This window comes from Ascaphus truei, chromosome 1, assembly GCF_040206685.1.
Source record: "Ascaphus truei isolate aAscTru1 chromosome 1, aAscTru1.hap1, whole genome shotgun sequence".
NCBI classification, from domain to species: Eukaryota; Metazoa; Chordata; class Amphibia; order Anura; family Ascaphidae; genus Ascaphus; species Ascaphus truei.
Genome location: NC_134483.1, coordinates 550,896,566 through 550,918,063, shown reverse-complemented (window position 1 = coordinate 550,918,063; position 21,498 = coordinate 550,896,566). Strand labels below are relative to the sequence as shown.

The 21,498-nt window shown below is 48.2% G+C and overlaps 1 protein-coding gene across 1 annotated transcript; it reads right to left on the bottom strand.

Annotated features, from left to right (window-relative positions):
• Positions 1-2,417: 2,417 nt before the first annotated feature.
• Positions 2,418-19,700, bottom strand: LOC142468053 (uncharacterized). The gene is made up of 5 exons (XM_075574136.1): positions 19,543-19,700; positions 16,330-16,528; positions 7,193-7,396; positions 6,882-7,002; positions 2,418-5,912 (listed from the first exon to the last, which is right to left on the bottom strand). The coding sequence occupies exons 2-5, from the start codon at positions 16,405-16,407 to the stop codon at positions 4,471-4,473; spliced, it is 1,845 nt and encodes a 614-aa protein (XP_075430251.1). The 5' UTR covers positions 16,408-16,528; positions 19,543-19,700; the 3' UTR covers positions 2,418-4,470.
• Between the last annotated feature and the right edge of the window lie 1,798 nt (positions 19,701-21,498).

Sequence of the window (21,498 nt, the reverse complement as noted above, 5' to 3'; positions counted from 1 at the left end):
AGTAAGATGCTGGGGGGGGGGAGGGGGAGCAGTAAGATGCCAGTGGGGGGAGGAGAGGGGGAGCAGTAAGATGCTGGGGGGGGGGGGGAGTAGTAAAATTCCAGGGGGGGGGGGAGAGGGGGAGCAGTAAGATGCAGGGGGGAGGAGAGGGAGCAGTAAGATGCTGGGGAGAGGAGAGGAGGAGCAGTAAGATGTCGGGTGGGGGGAGAGGGGGAGCAGTAAGATGCAGGGGGATGAGGGGTGAGGATAGGGGGGCAGTAAGATTCTTGGGGGAAGAGAGGGGGAATCTGCCTACAATCTATCCTAAATGCTGCTGTTAGAATCACTTTACTCCTAAATCTGTCTCAACTCTCCTGCTTCCTATCAGATCCCATATTACTTACTGGATTCTCCTCCTCTCTTTTAAGGATTTACAGTCTTCTGCTCCTCCTTATATCTCATACCTAATATCTCACTATATACCCCTCTGCCCCTCCTTCCATCTCACCCAAATATACCTGTGACTGTAGGGGGGTAGCCGGCCTTCATAAATAAAGGTGAAGCCCGGCTGGCTGCCCCTAAAACAGGTGGGCGAGGTGTGTAAGACGATGTGATGACTGGACTGCTCCAAACAGGTACAAAAAGTAGCCCGCTCTGACGCATTTTGCGCGACGTGCGCGTTTTATCAAAGAGTGAAAAACAAACCATTCATTCCTAAAATACCCATGACCCCCTATTCCGTAGCGAATAAAAATGACATATATCAGAAGCCGCCCCTCACCTGAGGTCTTCGTAACCTCCTTCATCTTGTAATCATAGGTGGGGGTGGTCTCGCACGGAGACCAGGGAATCATGGGAACATCAACAATGTTACTGATTGGCTGCGGGGCTGTCTCATTGAAAACCACTGAAACCAATCTGCTATTCACCGAGATCCAGTCCCGCTCCAAAATGTATATATCGACGCAAACAAACAATTAAAATAAAAACAATCCTTAGCTGTGCCCTTCAATCCTAACGATTACATCACATATATGGATATCATCTTACAAAATCAAAACGGAGTGAATTCTTGAAGCTGTACTCATATAATGAACCTATTAAATAAATGTACAGGCATACTCTGCATTAACGTACGCAATGGGACCGGAGCATGTGTGTAAAGCGAAAGTGAAGCACTACCTTTTCCCACTTATCGATGCATGTACTGTACTGTAATCGTCATATCCGTGCATAACTGGTGTAAATAACGCATGTGTAACAGGCTCTATAGTCTCCCCGTTTGCGCACAGCTTCGGTACAGGTAGGGAGCTGGTATTGCTATTCAGGACGTGCTGACCGGCGCATGCGTGAGCTGCCGTTTGCCTATTGGGCGATATGTCCTTACTCGCGAGTGTATGCCTTTATTGTAATTGGATCTCTAAAGAAACTTACTATTACTGAAACTTCAATGAAATGTTGCTAGTTAAGCTATAACAATTGAAAACCAGTATCAAATACCTCTGGTAAATACACGTCGTTACAATGTATAAAGATGTTTTGCGATCTTTTGAAACTTCCTTTAATAATGGCATCCAGTCCTGGCAACTTTCGATCCAAGGACTAGTATTTCTTTAAGACCTTAATTTACTATACCAGGGGAGGGGAAGGGAGGGGGGAGGTGGTAGGGTAGGATGGGAGGGATAAGAGGGGGACATATACATGGTACATTTGTCTAGTATATACATTTAGAGTTGTGTACTTTCTCTGCAATATGACATATAGACATGGCTACATTTGAACCAAGGGACAATATTTCTTTAAGGCTTCTGTTACTCTACCGAGGAGTAAGGGGTTTAGGGAAGGGGGGGAGGTGGTGGAGGGGGGGGGGGGAGAAAGATGTGGGGGGCAAGGGAGGGAAGGGGAGGGAGGGATGTGGGAATCAAAAATATAGCCCATTTGTCTAGCATCTAATATAAAATTGCATGCTTTCACTGTTTTGTCACATCCAGCTATTCCCGCCTTTGATCAGAGAAGCAGTATTTCTTTAAGGCTCAAGACCATTATACCATTAGGGGGGAGGTAGGGGGGGGCATAGATAGGGGGGCGGGTGTGGGTAGGGAGGAGAGGGTGGGGGTAGGGTGGCAAAGGAAGGGCAGGGGGAGTGAGAGGAGGAAGGTGGGGTTCCTATATATTGCACCTGTATTTTGCATGTAATATGACATTATGTACTTTCTAAATCCAACCATGTCAGTTTTTGATCCGGGAGGCAATATTTCTACAGGACCTTCAGCTACTAGTCCTTTGGGAGGGGGGAGGGCGGGGGGAAGGGCCGTGGGGGGTAGAGGTAAGGTGGGGGGGGAAACGGGGAGCGTATGGGTGGCCTCTTTGTTTAGCATATAATATATGGTTTGTAGTGGGGGGGTGTGGGTGGGGGGAATGGGGTATTGGGGTGGGAGGGGAAGGGGGGGGAAGTAATGGGGAGTTATTATTCATTTAACTTTTGTGTAAAGAATAACAGTAATAATAAACAGTTGGTTTTCTAACATTTAGGCCTCATAACTCTAACTGGGACTAACATCCGTTGTCCAATTTGGCCTTTAGTTTAATCTGGGTTACAGGCCCGTCCGATGTGTGTCCTTCGGTCTGGGTCCCATGGGGTTCCGAGTTCGGGGGATAAGTAGCGGTTCCCGCGGGCTTTATGTGGCCCAGGGCCGCGTCGCTGACGGGGCAACAGGCTGCATGGTTGACCTCAGTCTCAGTCCTTGCAGTCAAAAAGGGGCGAAGCGGCCTCCCTCCGTTCCTGGGAGGTAAGGCCGGCGCTCCAGGCAAGGAAGAGGTGGGTCGCGGTCTCGTGGGATTCTCGTTTTCCTCCGGTGTCGGTGTACGGGAGCCCTCGGTCGCGCAAGGTTGCGGTGGCCGCCGTCTCAGGTAAGTGCCTCAGGGGTTTTCCTTTTTCACAGGGGGATGTCGTCGAAAGCTGGGCAGGGGCGTCCGGTGCCTCCAGGTCCGCGGAGATGCAACGCTTCTCAGGGGCTGCTACTTCGGATTTGTGTGTCGCTGTCCCGTGAGTCTTTCCGATGCTCGCACAGGGGGGTCCTCGGGCTCCTGGTTCTGGGGGTGGCGTTCTTCAGCATCCCAGGAAGCAGGGGGGGGTTAGTTCAAGAGCTTGGGCCAGCGGGGTCATGTCTTCGGGGTATCTAATAGTATAGAATTTTCCCTTGTGATAGATAGTCAGTTTAAAAGGGAACCCACATTTGTATTTAATTCTCTTTTCGCGTAGCAGTAAAGTTAGAGGGCGTAGTCCTTTGCGTCGGGCGACAGTTGTTTTAAATAAATCGGTAAAGACTTGGAGGGGCTCCCCTTGGAACTGTATGGGGTCCTTCTCACGGCAGGCGCTCACGATTTTTTCTTTGGCCGTGTAGCTATGTAAACGGACGATCACGTGAGCTTTATCAATTTCTAGCTCCCTCTCCTCTAAGTCTTCACACATGGTTGTGAAAAACTCTTTGAGATAGCCTCGGAGTTGGTTAGGGAGGACCTCCTCCGGGACTCCGCGCAGTCTGATATTCTGGCGGCGGTCCCGGTTCTCTTGGTCCTCGAGGCTGTCCTTCAGGGAATTCACCTCTGCACCCAGCGGGGTGATTTCCTCGTCCGCTTCTTTCTGGCATGTTAGGGCCTCCTCCAGTCTGGCCTCCAGGGTTGCGGTTCGTTTGGTTAACCCTGTTATGTCCAGTTTAAGCTCGTCGACGCCTCCCTTAAATCAGACTGCAGGGATCGGTATAATTTACTGTGGAGCTCCTCCAAGTATGCCTTAGTGATCCCCTGCTATATGACCAGTATTTCGGCCGGGTGCTCTTGGTCTGTTGCTGCAGGCTTGGCTCCTCGTGCGCCGGGCGGGGAGGCGCCCTCTTGTTTTTTTGTGCCAGTATCAGTGCCCTGTTTGGACGGGGTAAAGTACTTTGAGACTCCCTGTCCGGGCTGGTTTTTTGCTTTGTGGGACATGCCTGCTTGTTCAGGGGTCTGGCCAGTGTGGTTTGGAGTCTTAATTTTCGGGGTAAATCTGCTTTAGATTAGTTTTATCCGTGAGGGTCTCAGGAGCTCTCCTCTCACCCTTCCGTCCTGGATGACGTCAGCGGCACGCCCCACGAATTAACAATTTCTAACCAACATTAACCCCAGAAGTACCAGATTAATTACAAAACTCAATATCCCCCATTTTTATTACACTGTACTTTGTTTGATGGTAAAATCAGCACGCTATTACTGGTTTATACAATGGAATGGTGGCACTGTAGCTTCCAACTCAATTTTTTTTTCAATTTCGGTACCACCACCCTTTACTTTCTTATTTACATCGCTATTTTATGTGCAAGACTTCAATAAAATACAAGTTATTATTTTTAATATGTTAGAGCAAGCAAATGGTCAATCAGAGAACGAACCATACTTCTCCTCTGTGTGAATTCTCTTATGTGTAACAATAGTTTCTTTATACATAAAGTATTTCCCTCATTCAGAGCAAATAAACGGTTTCTCTCCTGTGTGAGTTCTCTGATGTCGAACAAGATGTGAGTTGAAGGTAAAACATTTCCCACATTCAGAGCAAACACACGGTTTTTCTCCTGTGTGGATCTTCCTGTGCATATTAAGACTATTCTTACTATTAAAGCATTTCCCACATTCAGAGCAAACACACGGTTTCTCTGCGGAGTGAATTGCCTGATGTTGAACAAGATGTGAGCTATAGGTAAAACATTTCCCACATTCAGAGCACACAAATGGCTTTTCTCCTGTGTGGATCTTCCTGTGCATATTAAGACTATTCTTACTACTAAAGCATTTCCCACATTCAGAGCAAACCCACGGTTTCTCTCCTGAGTGAATTGCCCGATGTTGAACAAGATGTGAGTTGCAGGTAAAACATTTCCCACATTCAGAGCAAACACATGGTTTCTCTCCTGAGTGAATTGCCTGATGTCGAACAAGATTTGAATTACAGGTAAAACCTTTCCCACATTCAGAGCAAACACATGGTTTCTCTCCTGTGTGACTTCTCTGATGTTGAACAAGATGCGAGTTGCAGGTAAAACATTTCCCACATTCAGAGCAAACAAATGGCTTTTCTCCTGTGTGTCTCTTCCTGTGCATATTAAGACTATTCTTACTACTAAAGCATTTCCCACATTCAGAGCAAACACACGGTTTCTCTCCTGAGTGAATTGCCTGATGTTGGACAAGATGTGAGTTGCAGGTAAAACATTTCCCACATTCAGAGCAAACAAATGGCTTTTCTCCTGTGTGGCTCTTCCTGTGCATATTAAGACTATTCTTACTACTAAAGCATTTCCCACATTCAGAGCAAACACATGGTTTCTCTCCTGAGTGAATTGCCTGATGTTGAACAAGATTTGAGTTAAAGGTAAAACATTTCCCACATTCAGAGCAAACAAATGGCTTTTCTCCTGTGTGAATTATCTGATGTCTAACCAGAAGTGATTTAGTAGTAAAGCATTTGTGACATTCAGAGCACTTGTGCCGTCTCACTGCGTTGTGTTTGTTTAGGTGAATTGTTTGAATTGTACAAGATGTTCCATTATTCAAGTTTTTACCACAGTCATTGCTCTCATACTTCATTACTAACAAGTTCTTGTAAGTTTTCTGTGCATTAGGGTTTCCTTTGTCACACTTCTTAATATGAGTAGCTGCATATTCTGTCCCTGTATGTTCTCTGAGAGTATCAATGTGGGAGTTTGTGAGATTTCCTTCTTCACATGAAGTTGATTCCTTAAGCAGATTTCTCACAGTGTTTCTCCGTATTTTGCTTGGTTTATTTTGCCTCAAGCTATTTTCTCCCTGATCACTTGTAATAACACTGTTCTCTTCATTTACACAATCTGGTGAGCAGAGAGGGGTGTGACATCCTGCAGGTGTATTTCTGCTCATGGATCCATCTGTTGGAAAGACATTTACTGTGAGTAAAGAAGTTCATTAATAGCTTAAAATAATATAACATTTCTAGTTGAACATTTCTGTTAGTATGTAAGGATCCGCCTCCGCCAAGGTTCAGTCGCCTGATTGCTCCTGCAGGCAGGAGAGAGGCTGGAACCAATCCGGCATCTGATTCGCCGGTCCCACTATTTAGGCTCAGTCCTTCCATCAGGAAGTTGGCTGAGCATAAACCTTGTGACGTTTGCTGATCACAAGCAACCTGCCGGGTATCATCTTGCCTCGTTTGCATTGAACTTCACTACTGCCTCCTATCCTCGATCCCAGATTACTCTCGACCATTCTGCTCTCTCCTACCCACGACCCGGCTAAAGTGACCCCAAGATCCATATCTTTCAAGTCCTCGACCTCGGCTTGCCTCCTACGATCCTACATTCTCCTATCCTGACCCAGCTATGCACTACTATGAACCTGCACTCTGGACGTGACCTCGCTTCTTCTGGTTGGTGTTTTCTAATCCCCACTCGGCCCTGTCCGGTGTGTGGCGAGCATCCGTTACAGTATAAAATATACGTCTCTAATTGCAATAGGTATGTGACTGGCGAAAGCCAAAGCACCTAAGTGGTTAACTTACAGTTTATATAAAGGTACCCGTCTGGTACAGATGTAGAGGTTATGGCATCCATTAACGCAATGTGTTATTTCACAGTAGTGCTATTGAAAACACATTATTTAACTTGTTATATTATCCATTATTGGTGTAATAACGTCTGCTATATCTGTATGTGGAATAATGCTAGGAGTACTCAGGTGACAGTGAAAGACAGATTAGACAAACAAAGACAGAGTTAGTGGGATCCCAAAAAATATCAAGTCTCGACATCCCAACTATAAACGCAGCAGCTGGTGACAGAGATGAACCTCAGGCCCACAGGACTGACATCCCTATAACAATGAGAGAAATCTCCTCTTACCCAGTGAGCTGAGGTTCTGGAGATTCTCCATCACATCCTTGTAAGACCCCCTGTGTCCTTCTAAATACTCCCATTCCTCCATGGAGAAATAGACAGCAACATCATCACACTTTATAGGCACCTGAAACACAGAGAATCCCCCACTCAGTATTCAGATATAATAACTGGTCCTGTAAGAATCTTTTACTTATGGAAAGCCAGGTGACCAAGGGAGAGAGGAAAATACAGATACATGGAACAAAGTTTGTACAAGACCAGGCTGAATGAAGACATAAAGATGGTAAAATGTAACACTGCCCAGCAGCCCTCACCTCTCCGGTCAGCAGGTGAATGATCTTGTTGGTGAGTTCCAGGATCTTCTCAGACATCAGCTTCTTGTCATTGCTTCGCTCGTGTATCAGGGAGTTAGTTGGATGATCCATGTCGGGTCTCTGGGTCCTGCAGAATCCTTCTGGCACACAGGGACTGCTGTTGTCTGTGACATGCTCACCATGCTTCTTCACAACTATATAATCCTACATATAGAGAGACAGTAATAAATATCCCTGTGCAGAGTAAGAGACACACGTGGATATGTGTCATATTCCTGCAGATTTGTTGCTTATCAGTGAGAGGGACAAATCTCGTGTCACCAGCTCTATACTCACGTAATCTATTCAGTGGCCTCCCCACCAATTCTGTCTATTGTATCACTGACTTTACTGCACCACACTCACCGACCCCACTGTGCCAATATGAGCACAAAGGTCATGGATTGTACAAACATCACATTACACATAATATGTAATCATTACAGGACTTGTGCCATTCTGAGGCTATTACAGAATAATGTAGCACAGGCACAATGCATGCATGTGATAATCTATATAATACTGTACATGTTATCTCTTCTTTCTCACTACACATGGATGTTTGAATGAGTGCGCATCCGTTAGGACCTCAGAGGGATACATCTCTCTCCCCCTGCTACACAATTGGGTCTGCTAGGAGAGATACGAGTGCACTTCTCAACCTTGATCGACAGCGCTAGTTGACATGAGTTTCCATGGCAACGACAGGTCCAGACGAGGCTGCCGTAGACACGTCGGCACGGACTGACATCAAATCGCCTACTTAAGGAGTACCGCCGGAGCTCCCTGTCACGGTAACTTTATGACAAGATATAATTTACACCAAAAATACCTGGGTTGAACTGAACACGGCTGAGATATGATAAAATATAATTTATTCCTTGAAAAAGGTGAACACACGAGATATACAAATAACAGACAAAATATAGACACTTACTTAAGATGGAATGATGAAACAGTCAAATCTGGACTGGCAGTTCATACAGCAATCTTGAAAATCCCAAAGACAATGAGTAAGGGCTGAGCCTGGTTGAAATACAATTTCTTGACCATCTCTTAACCCTAGGCGCCGAGCTGGCTAGAAAAATCTCTTTGAAGTAGATTCTTCTTCCCCTGCAGGTGTGAACTAGGACACTTGCAAACCACTCAGCTTCCTTTGTTCCTGGCCCTAGTGTAAACAATCAGGGCGGTTACCTTTGATCAGAGGGCTTATGCTAAACCATCCGGCTGCCCTTCCTGACCTATTAGCATAGCAGATAGGGTCTGTATTTTCAGAGCAGATCCAAAATACCATATACAGTTTAATATCTTCACATATTAAGGTTCCGTTCTGGTGGGCTCAGTGGGTCGAAAATTACCAGTTATTAATGCCTACAGTGACTCTACATAGTGGCCAAATTTCAACTCTCTGCGACCTCCAGAACCGGAGATACATAAATGCACTTTAAAACATTTTCAAAATACAGGATTCGTCCCTTTAAAAATGAATCTCTGCTTTTCACTTTTTTCCCATTGAAAACAACGGGCTCCGCCGCCATGGGTTTCAATGGAGCAACTCCGCCGTTGCAGTCAATGGAGTTCCCCGCCATAGACTTTCAATGGGGAAACCGCCGCCATTGAAGTCTATGGGAAAAACCACAAATCTTTACATTTGCCTACACTCCGTCTGGTTGATAGGAGAGGGCTGGGAAAGGCCATGCATTAAAGCCAGAACCTTGGCTACATGCCACCCAAATTCCATCCCTCTGGTCATTCCAGAACCGGAGATATGGACTTACATTTTTCACCATTTCACACTTAGCCGTTTTTACGCCACGCGGCTTTTTCCCATTGGAATCAATGGCCGGCGCCGCCATAGACAATGCATGGGCGCACGCCACCATTGGATTCAATGGGACCTCCGCTCCGCCATTAAAGTCAATGGCACGACCCTCCTCCTCCGCTCGACCCCTTACGGGGGTCTTTCATTCCTGGACCCAGTGGGGGTCGTGTGTGGGGGTTCCTAGGGGCTAGGGGCAACAAGAATTTTTTCCCAGGTGCCCTAGAACCTAAGATTCCCACGCCAATTGTCATTTAACTTGACCAAAGTGATTAAAGTCTTTTCAAAGACATTGTATCCGCTTTTGCGGTCTGCAGTTTGGATGGCTGCCAACCTTTTCCTCGAGGCCGGCGCCGAGGAATCTCCATTGAAGTCAATGGCCCCATTGACTTACAATGGGAAACCGCCGCTCCTCCTCTCGGACGCCACCTGCTGGTCGTCGCTAGAAAACAGGTCCAAAACCGCTACTTCTGCCATTAGAAAGCATGGAGGCTCAATGGCGACCTATGGAAGGCTGCAAAATGGAGCCTGAAAAGGTGGGAAAAGGGAACAAAGGGCTATAATCACTTAACTAACATTAACCCTTTCCCTCCCGCATCAACCCTAGTGTATGTGTGAGTGCAAACACCAGGATGAGACAATACATTTATACAGGGGAATAAACAGTTGGATGGCTGAAGCAAGGTAAAAAAAAAAACACATTACTGGACCCCAGTCCAGTTAACCCCTTGCTTCCCAAGTGAGAGTAGGGGGTGGCCAAATGGGGTGTAACCCCTTTAATCCCGGGCCAAATCCCCTCTCTCATGACACTCCCCTTCTGCAGAGTCATATCCTGAGGCACACAGGAACGGAGCACGAGCACAGATACGCAACAAACAGCTTTAGGAGCAAACAGACTTTTCCTCTACCCCGCATACTCAGGGAAGAACCACGGGTGTCGTTTCATGTGGAAATGGGCCCCCTGCACCACGCTGACTGGTGGACATTGTTTCGCACTTATTCGTGATTGAACAAATTCAGTTGGGTAAGTATCTTCCGTGCTGTATTTTGTGCCCCATTGTATGGTTTGTGTCTTATACACTTACAGGATACTTTACTTCACGTAGTGACTCTTGCTTTGTGCCACACGTGGCTTTAGACTGTCACTCAGTGCCTTACATAGATATGCTTTTATACCATGTAGCTCATTACTTGGATATCTCATATAGACCGTGGCTAGTTTATTCTATTAATCCAGGAATATTGATACCGCCCCTTTCTTCCTTAAATACCTTTTCCCAGACAATGGTTACAGGAATACCTCTGATCTTGTGTGATAAACCTCTCATGTCGCATCTATGTTTATCATTACGGATACGCTTTAATCATTACAAGTTATTTTGTATTCAAGCTACTTGCTTTCTGTGATTTTTCACTGCCGAGACCCCACACACTTACAGTTTGACGCATGTTCCCCTGTTCCAGAGCACTGAAGCTTGTTTAACAAGATAACATGATCAACAGTATCAAAAGCCTTCACTAAATCTAGGAATATTACACCAGTAAGTTGTCCCCGTTCCATTCCACACTGGATCTCATGGCAAACCTTTAAGAGCGTAGTTACCATGGAGTGTTTGGGGCGAGATCCAGATTGGAGTTGCTAAGGAAATTGTGTCCTGCTATAGTAAATGCTTTATTAGGAGTAGACACATTTCCCCATGACTTTGGATAGTATTGGGAGAAGAGAGATTGGCCTGTAGTCGGATGTCACAGGAGACCAGCACTTTTAACACTTTTATACCTTACCGGGATCAATTCACTAGGCAGGACAACATTATTGAACAAATTGGGCTTCTCCGGTACTTCTAAGCCGAGCCCCCGCCAGTCGCGTCACTGGAGGAAGCTGGGTACAACGTAAAACTTCTCTTGTAACTTGGCCGCTGTGATGGTGAAGGAGCACCCCAGCCATAAATAAAGGCAGTATGCCCGGCTGGGGGCCCGAGTCATAAAAAGGTGACTGTGGAGTGTCAGCTCTGCAGCCCAGGGCTAGCTACAAGTGTGCTTGTTGTTATGTGGTGAATGCAACACTGACTCACTGCCTAACCGCAGACTGGCAAGGGAAAGCCTTAACCACAAGGTAAATTGAATAAGTGGCTTGCGGTCATATATTGTTTCCGTTCATTGCAACAATGTATAATGTGGTCCCCCCATCATATTAAGGGTTAATTGAATAAGTGTGCTTGTGGTTATGTGGTGAGTTCCTGCATTGCAACACTGACTCACTGCCTAACCGCAGACAGGGGAAAAGATTAAAACCGCAGACATTTCACCAACCACATCAAAGCAGATAGCTAACTTTAGTTAGGAGCATCCTAGAAAGATGAAATTTGGTGTGGGCATTACTGAGGTACGAACACATAAAGGGGTTATGTTTCTGAACATTTACTTTCACCCCAAGTATTAACGGAATGTCCCCTGTAATTTTGGTATTTTGATGTTATGCGAGTTAGACAATTGACATTCAGCCAGGCAGGGCAGCGGATACATTAAGGATTCACTATTGTAATTTATGACCGGCCATTCCGGCCAGGGTGTCATCCATGATTTAAGTCCGGACTTCTGAGACATCCCAGGGAGATTACTCAAGAATGTCTACGCAAATCCGGACTTAAAAAAGGTACCGACTTGGTAAAAGTGTTAATTGCCCGGAAGTACGGATAAACAGTTTTCCCTGACATGTCCAACTATCAGGAGAAGGGTAGACTTCACGTCGCCAGGGCAGGGTGCTTGGTTAGATATGCTAAGCAGCTCAAGTGCGAAGTTAGCGCCTGACTGTAGCATACCTTGTAACTTCTGCCCGGCTCCCTGAAGTCCTGGCTGAGCATGTCAATAGGTGGGATTATTAGTTGCCACGCAGTGATTCGCTGCACAGTAAAAGCATAAGCTTTGTGTGTCTTTAAAGTCTTCTGCAGTCGATCGGGAGAGAGATTAATCTGAGCTACAGCATGCGGTGCAAAGGACATAACATCGTCACTAAGGATTGCACCCTGCTTCAAAAGTTCGTTAGAACTATGAATTGGAGAACAAATCCTGCAAGGACAGAACGAAAATATTATTTTTGGCTGAGAAACAGGGGCTGCAAGTGGCGCCCCTAGCCAAAGACTGTCTCACAGCTCTATTTGTGCAGCAACCCCGTTTATGGGAATTGATGCCTAGCGACTTCATTTCTGTGGACATTTTATTTCATTTTGCCCCATCCCAGTAAGTGTTTATTCGTGTTATTTTGTAAATCAAGCTGTGTGTGTTTCTTGTGTAAATAAATTACAATTTATTTTATCTCACGCTGTGTTCAATCAAAAGGATCCAGGTATTAAGGTGTAAAAAGCATTGGTCTCCATGACAGCCGCGTTCTCAGAACTTGGCCGCAAATTACATGACATCCTCAGCTCGGCCAGGCTTCTCCGGCAACTCCGTGCCGAGTGCTTTGCTATTCGAAGCAAAGCCCTTTCGAAAAGTCCACCATCGCTTCACCGGATCAAGCCCTTTCTGTCCTATGTCTAACATGAAAGACGGACTGGCGACCAATCAGAGAGGGGGTTTATCCATAACAGCCAATCACGAGCCATGGCTCACCTGGCTTTACCCAATCAAAGCAGGGGGCGTGCTTTGGCTCTGGTTGCCAGCAAGGCGGGAAAAATGAACTGGCTAATGGAAATCGTGCCTACGAGCTCCGTCTCGGCAACGGCTTTCCTTGGCCAGCCCATTACTGCCCACTGGGCTGGCTCCACAGAGTCTGGCTACAACAAAGGGTCTCACCCGCTGCGAGCCCATCCACAGACCTGGTCCTCTGCCCTTCCCACCAGCCAGATGTCCCAACACCTAGCCCATCCATTCCTTTGATCCGCCATTGCCATGCTGACCCCCCGGCTAATTACATTACCAGGGCTGGCTGCATAGTAATGGTTACCCATCCAAATACATTGAAAACTTGTAACCTAAAACCTGGGCTCCACAACTAGGTGTAAAACAGGCTCCTGCATTGTGTTTTAAAACCCAATTGTAGAACTGGCTGGCGGGCAAAGATCTTACATAGAGTCGCATTAACACTCCACACACACAGCGTCTTTACGTACAGACGCGAACCCGCAAATCATACACTTTCCGGGTAAAATAACAGTACCCCCGGTATAACCGGTTAGCAACCCCAAATGTTTTTTTTTACCCTATTTGCCCCCCAACATCCACCTTTAAACTCCTGTTCCCAAAGTTCCGGTCCTGCAGCTATTTTTTATGAGGAACCCTAACCACACAGGACATCCCTAGCATATAAACTCAGAGGGGACAGTGTATAGGGACATGGTTACAGGGGACCACATTAATACACATTGCTGATCCCAAGAGCTGACACTCATAGCCCAATACACAAGGTTTTTAGGGGCAGCCAGACAAGCTTCACCTTCATTATGAAGGCCGGCTACCCCTACCGTCACATTGGAGACAATGTTTTTGCCCCCACTTTTGAAGATTGGGACAACTCTGGCAGATTTCCAGGTCTGTGGGATATGACCTGAAGACAAAAATAGAGTTGATTAAGGAGGTAATTGGTATGGCAATGACTGGGGCACTATGAGTCATAGGAACTTTGATTGCAGTAGGTCACGCCCACACTAACTGTTTAGTTTTAATGTTAGGAGCGCCTGTGTCAGCCCCTCTTCAGATACTGGGACAAATTGAAAATTGTGAGCAGTGTTGGGAGGGGGTGAAGATATAGGGGTTTTCCCAGGTTGCGCTATATGATTGTAATTATGGTTGCACTTTGATAGTAGGGAAGTAGCGCACCCAACAAAGTATTCATTCAATGCGTTTGCAATGTCAGTGGGATTTCTCAGTGTATTATCATCATTGATATTAGATAAAAACAGAAATGCCCAGCGCAGCATCCAAAGTGACTCAACACATAGTACAATACTTCCGTGCTAATCTGCTCATGAGTAAGGGTCATTTAGTTAAACCCATTGGCCAAAATGTTATAAGCCTGCAGCCGACATAAAGGCTGTGACCAGTCTGCAGGTCCTGACACTACCTGGTAACGTTCTCATGTACCTCTTTTTTTTGCTGAAGGGAGAAAGACCAAACTGGGCCTGTCATACACAGGAACATGATAAAACTGCTCATTGGAAAGTTGGATGGGGCGAGCTTAAACCCTGGGAGGAGAGGCCGCACCTCCAAACAACAACCGTTGCAACTCAGCAAGCTCAATTTACATATTAGATGGTTGTTGATAGCTGGACATTGCTGGTAACCTTCCAGAAGTTTGCTGGATTTTATCTATTTTGGTGAAGATTATCAAGAGTAATACTGGGCATTTGCTAGTCCTGTTTGCCTTGTGCATCTATTCCACAAGCACCTGTAATTATTAAAGATCCTTGGAAGTGACAGTTACTTTGTATTTATTCAACAAGTATGACAGAACCACTAATTGAGCCCGCTGTGCTGAAGTAGGGATATCCTGACAACCTGGCCTGTTTGCGGCCCTCGAGGACTGGAGTTGTGCAGGCCTGCAGAACACTATTGTATGGTCACTGAAATTGTCAGGTAGCAAACCAGAGGATTGGATTCTGTTGGGATAAGAGGATAGAATCCAGTCTAGCAAGGAATGGTTGTGACATTTTAGGGTTGTGCGGGTGGGTTGGGAGATTAGCTGGGTTAGGCTTAGTGATTTATGTTGTGTCTAGATTGGCTTTACCCTAAAAACAACACAATTTAGGATAAAATCACCTAGAACTAACAGCTCATTCTTCCCATTCAGAGAGGAAATTGTGCCAAGAAAATGTATGAACGGAGATAGGTGCATCAAGGGTTGTAGGATTTAGCCATGTTTCAGTGAGAATAACGGTTTGGGGCTTATGCAAAAGGCACCATGCCCTTAGCTCATCGAGTTTGGCCAGCAGACTGCAAATATTTATATGGGCGACAGAGAAGGAGAAAGGGGTATGGGACAGAGCTGGAAAGGGAGGGTTTGGGTTGATTTCAATAGAAGAGAGTCATAGTATAAATAGAAATTATATTCAGTAGCTATTACAGAATAATGTAACACAGGCACAATACATACATATAATTTTATAGGTGGTGGGCCCAGAATCTTACAATCTAATTGGAATGTTTGGAGACTTACACAGACAGCAGGTGAGGGAATAAGTGCAGTAGATGGCAGTGCTTGGCCACAATGGTTGGTAGGTGCGACTGTGGGTGTGGGACTGTAGCCATGAGTCTAGGGTATTGAAATGCTTCATTTAAGAGGTGAGTTTTAAGGTTTGACTTAAAGGAGGGGAGAGAAGGTGCTTGGCGTATACTGAGTGTATAGGTAAGGGGCAATGAGGGAAAAGGGTTTAAGGAGAGAGAGAGAGCAGTAGAGGTGAAAGGGGTTGAGAGGAGACAGTAACCGGTAGAGCGCAGGAGACGAGGAGGGGCACAGGGGCATAACGAGAGATCAAAGTCAATATGTATGGAGGAGCAGATAAGTGGAGAGCCTTGAAGGTAAGAAGGAGAACTTAGTATGTGATCTGAAATTTGATGGGAAGCGAGGAGAGGGATTTAGGGAGAAGATGAGCAGAGACTGTTTTGGAAGAAAGGGGAATTATTCTGGCAGCAGAAGTTTGGATATATTGCAAAGGAGAAAGTTGAGCGGTAGAGAGGCCAGTTAGCAGTATGTTACAATAATCAAGGCGGGAGAGGACACGGGCATGCATTACAGTTTAGAAGACTGACAGAGGAAAGTACAGATCTTTGCAACATTACAGAGGAAGAAGTGACACATTTTATTCATACCGTGAATGGAGAAGAAAAGGGAGGCGTAAAATGTCTCTCCGATGCAACGCACTGTGGCGACAGGGTAGATGGTAGTACCATTTATGGTGATGGAAAAAGGGGATATTAGGTTCAGGTTGTGGAGGAAATATGATGTTCTCAGTTTTAAACATTACATTTCAGGTGGTGGAGGACCATCCACAAGAAGATAATGTGTAGGAGGCAATCTGAGACTTGGGACTGGATTGAAGGTGTGAGGGAAGGGGTGGTTAGATATATCTGCATAGAGATGATACCCAAGGTCAAAAGAGTTGATGAGGTCACCAAGTGATAATGTGTAGAGAGAAAAGGAGAGGTCCCAGGACAGAGCCCTGAGATACAACCAAAAGACAGATTAACAGAAGACGAAGACATGTTACCAACAGAGACAGGTCCCATTTGTAGTGAAAGAGATAAGTGTGGTGTCATTGTGACAGTCACCAGCAGCTCTCACCTCTCCGGTCAGCAGGTAGATAATCTCCAGGGTGTGATCCAGGATCATCTCAGCCATCGGCTTTTTGTCCTTGTTCATGATCAGTGAGTTAGTCAGATGCTCCAAGAATGGTCTCTGGTCCGTGTGGAAGTGTCTCACCCCGTGGTGACCTCTGCAGTTACTGGTATATATTGTACTTGTATTTCACAGCAATATCATCCTGCACATGGGAAGAGAGAGGGAGATGTATATATCACCCTGCAGTGACAGAAAAGGATACATTGGAATAAGTGTCCCTCCTGTGTCACCCTGCAGTGGGAGGGACAGATGTGAGGGACTGTGTGTCCTGTCTGTGTCACCCTGCAGTGGGAGGGACAGATGTGAGGGACTGTGTGTCCTGTCTGTGTCACCCTGCAGTGGGAGGGACAGATGTGAGGGAATGTGTGACCTGTCAGTGTCATCCTGCAGTGGGAGGATAGATGTGAGGGACTGTGTGTCCTGTCTGTGCCACCCTGCAGTGGGAGGGACTGTGTGTCCTGTCTGTGCCACCCTGCAGTGGGAGGGACTGTGGGACCTGTCTGTGTCACCCTGCAGTGGGAGGGACAGATGAGAGGGGCTGTGTGTCCTGTCTGTGTCACTGTGCAGTGGGAGGGACAGATGTGAGGGACTGTGTGTCCTGTCTGTGCCACCCTGCAGTGGGAGGGACAGATGTGAGGGGCTGTGGGTCCTGTCTGTGTCACCCTGCAGTGGGAGGGACAGATGAGAGGGGCTGTGTGTCCTGTGTCCCCCTGCAGTTGGAGGGACAGATGTGAGGGGCTGTGTGTCCTGTCTGTGTCACTGTGTAGTGGGAGGGACAGATGTGAGGGGCTGTGGGTCCTGTCTGTGTCACCCTGCAGTGGGAGGGACAGATGTGAGGGGCTGTGGGTCCTGTCTGTGTCACCCTGCAGTGGGAGGGACAGATGAGAGGGGCTGTGTGTTCTGTCTGTGTCACTGTGCAGTGGGAGGGACAGATGAGAGGGGCTGTGTGTCCTGTCTGTGTCACTGTGCAGTGGGAGGGACAGATGTGAGGGGCTGTGTGTCCTGTCTGTGTCACTGTGCAGTGGGAGGGACAGATGTGGGGGACTGTGTGTCCTGTCTGTGTCACTGTGCAGTGGGAGGGACAGATGAGAGGGGCTGTGTGTCCTGTCTGTGTCACTGTGCAGTGGGAGGGACAGATGAGAGGGGCTGTGTGTCCTGTCTGTGCCACCCTGCAGTGGGAGGGACAGATGTGAGGGGCTGTGTGTCCTGTCTGTGTCACTGTGCAGTGGGAGGGACAGATGAGAGGGGCTGTGTGTCCTGTCTGTGTCCCCCTGCAGTGGGAGGGACAGATGTGAGGGGCTGTGTGTCCTGTCTGTGTCACCCTGCAGTGGGAGGGACAGATGTGAGGGGCTGTGTATCCTGTCTGTGTCACCCTGCAGTGGGAGGGACAGATGAGAGGGGCTGTGTATCCTGTCTGTGTCACCCTGCAGTGGGAGGGACAGATGAGAGGGGCTGTGTGTCCTGTGTCCCCCTGCAGTGGGAGGGACAGATGAGAGGGGCTGTGTGTCCTGTGTCCCCCTGCAGTGGGAGGGACAGATGAGAGGGGCTGTGTGTCCTGTCTGTGTCACCCTGCAGTGGGAGGGACAGATGAGAGGGGCTGTGTGTCCTGTGTCCCCCTGCAGTGGGAGGGACAGATGAGAGGGGCTGTGTGTCCTGTGTCCCCCTGCAGTGGGAGGGACAGATGAGAGGGGCTGTGTGTCCTGTGTCCCCCTGCAGTGGGAGGGACAGATGAGAGGGGCTGTGTGTCCTGTGTCCCCCTGCAGTGGGAGGGACAGATGAGAGGGGCTGTGTGTCCTGTCTGTGTCACCCTGCAGTGGGAGGGACAGATGAGAGGGGCTGTGTGTCCTGTGTCCCCCTGCAGTGGGAGGGACAGATGAGAGGGGCTGTGTGTCCTGTGTCCCCCTGCAGTGGGAGGGACAGATGAGAGGGACTGTGTGTCCTGTGTTCCCCTGCAGTGGGAGGGACAGATGAGAGGGGCTGTGTCCTGTGTCCACCTGCAGTGGGAGGGACAGATGAGAGGGGCTGTGTGTCCTGTGTCCCCCTGCAGTGGGAGGGACAGATGAGAGGGGCTGTGGAATCCTAGCTGGGACCGCTACATTCAATCGAAGCCGGTTGCTTTGCTATTTCGCACAAAGCAACTTTGAAAAGCCCGACCGCACTCTTTCGGCTCTGACTCAAGGGGAACACACCATCTGATTGGCTCAGGGCTTCTTATAGTATTCCCTGCTTCATTCATAAAATAGAAGCAGTCCGGACAGCCAATCAGCGTGTGGGAACTTTCTCAAGCAGCCAATCAGAGCCAAGCTGGCTAGAAAAGCCGGGTCAGCGGGAAATTTGAAATAGCTAAGGACCATGCGCAAGCTGCCACCTCTCCCCCCAGCTATCCCAATGCCACCCACTGGGCAGGCGCCTCTGGGTCTGGCAGAACAAGTGGAATCTCGGAGGACTGCCATTAAGCTACGGACCTGGTACTCCGCCTTTCTCCACTGAACAAATGCTGTTCACACCTCTGGCTGCTTTGAACTCCGATGTCCAGCAGAGTTACCGGCACCTATGGGTTTGCAAGGGCTGCCTGTTTGGACATGGGTCCTGAAGGTTAAAACTACATTTTAATATACTCTGGGTACAGGGAACAGAAAAGGGAAAAATGTGCTCTTTTTATTTCTGTCTACATGATGACCCCCCATGCTTTCCCTTTGATTCAGGTTGGACTCTCAGAGTCCCCACACACTTATATTCAGGGACTATTTAACACCTCAAGTCGTAAATGGCAAACTACACAGGGGGGTGTTAGCTTTCAGTCACAGATAACATTCCTATATGCACTGTTTTTAAGTTAATCCTTGCTTGCTTTATTCAATGTACCATCGCTGGAAGAAGAGATCAGTGTATCTGGAAAGCTCGCACAAATAAAAGCATTTTGTTAGCCACAGAACGGTACTGAACACACACACACACACACACACACACACACACACACACACACACACACACACACACACACACACACACACACACACACACACACACACACACACACACCACCCCCTAATTATATATATATATATATATAGATCACTTCCTACCTGCATTACTGAGGGTGTATATAGATATATAGTGGGGAGATTATATATATATATATATATCACATCCTACCTGTATTGCTGTGTGCGCCCGTGCGCTGATTGGCTGTAACGGGCCACGTGGCGATCTCCGCCGCAGGGGCTTCTGGGAGTTGTAGTCCTGCCGCGGGCTGTGCAGGGGAAATAAATGACACGGTCTGAGCTGCAGGAGAAAAAGTTTCTCATGTTAAAGCTTTTACCTTTTTTACATCAGCCAAGACGTCTCCTGACGCTGCGTTCCACCGCCTGCCCAGTGACACGCAGCCCTGCGTTCCACCGCCTGCCCTGTGACAAGCAAGCCCTGCGTTCCACCGCCTGCCCTGTGACACGCAAGCCATGCGTTCCACCGCCTGCCCTGTGACACGCAAGGCCTGCGTTCCACCGCCTGCCCTGTGACACGCAAGCCCTGCACCCGGGGACAGACCGCTCCGCCGGAACCGGAAATATGTGACATCACTGGGCTGCAGGGGGTAGAGCAGTGAGATGATGGGGGGGGGGGGATAGGGGGCGTAGTGAAATGATGGTGGGGAGGAGAGGGGGCGCAGTGAGATGATGGGGGGAGGAGAAGGGGCGCAGTGAAATGATGGTGGGGTGGAGAGGGGACGCAGTGAGATGATGGGGGGAGGAGAGGGGACGCAGTGAGATGATTGGGGGGGAGGAGAGGGGGAGCAGTATGATGCTGGGGGGAGGAGACGGGGAGCAGTATGATGCTGGTGGGGAAGGAGAGGGGGAGCAGTATGATGCTGGGGGGGAGGAGAGGGGGAGCAGTAAGATGCTGGGGGGGAGGAGAGGGAGAGCAGTAAGATCCTGGGGGGAAGGAAAGGGGGATCAGTAAGATGCTGGGGTGAAGGAAAGGGGGAGCAGTAAGATGCTGGGGGGGAAGGAATGGGGAAGCAATATGATGCTGGGGGGGAAGGAAAGGGGGAGCAGTAAGATGCTGGGTGGGGAGGGGAGCAGTAAGATGCTGGGGGGAGGGGGAGCAGTAAGATGCTGGAGGAGGGAGCAGTAAGATGCTGGAGAGGGGGGGGGGGTGTCATGGGAGAGGGGGTTTGGCCCAGTATTAAAGGGGTTACACCCCATTTGGCCACCCCCTGCTCTCACTTCGGTAGCAAGGGGTTAACTGGACTGCGGTCCAGTAATGTGTTTTACCCTGCTTCAGAATCCAAATGTATATTCCCCTATAAAAATGTATTTTTTCTGTTCCAGTGTTTGCACCAACACACACACTGGGATTGATGCGGGAGGGAAAGGGTTAAGGTTAACTTAGTGTTTATAGCCCTTTGTTCCAGGTTCCTGCCTTTTCAGGCTCCATTTTACAGCTTCCATTGGTCGCCATTGCAGCTCCATGCATTCCAATGGCAGATCTGGCGGTTTTGGACCTGTTTCCAGCGTAGACCATCAGGTGGCGTCCGAGAGGAGGAGCAGCGGTTTCCCATTGTAAGTCAATGGGGCCATTGACTTCAATGGGGATTCCTCGACGCTGACCTCCAGGAACAGGTTGGCAGCCATCCAAACCGCAGACCGCAAAAGCGGATACAATGTCTTTGAAAAGAGCTTCTATCAGTAAGTTCAAATTCAACGGCGATTGGCGTGGGAACCTTAGGTTCTAGGGCACCTAGAAATAAAATTCTTTTTGCCCCTAGCTCCTAGGCATCCCCACACACGACCCCTATCGGGTCCGGGAATGAGGGACCCCCATAAAGGGTCGCACTCATGAAGCGGGTCGTGCCATTGACTCTAATGGCGGAGCGGAGGTCCCATTGAATCCAATGGTGGCGCTCGCCCATGCATTGCCTATGGCGGCGCTGGCCGTTGGTTCCAATGGGGAAAAGCTGCGTGACAAGAAAACGGCTAAGTCCGAAACTGTAAAAATTGTAAGTCCATATCTCCGGTTCCGGGAGGACCAGAGGGCTGGGATTTGTGTCGCATGCAGCCACGGTTCTGGCATGAATGCATGGCCACTTACAACCCTCTCCGAACAACCAGACGG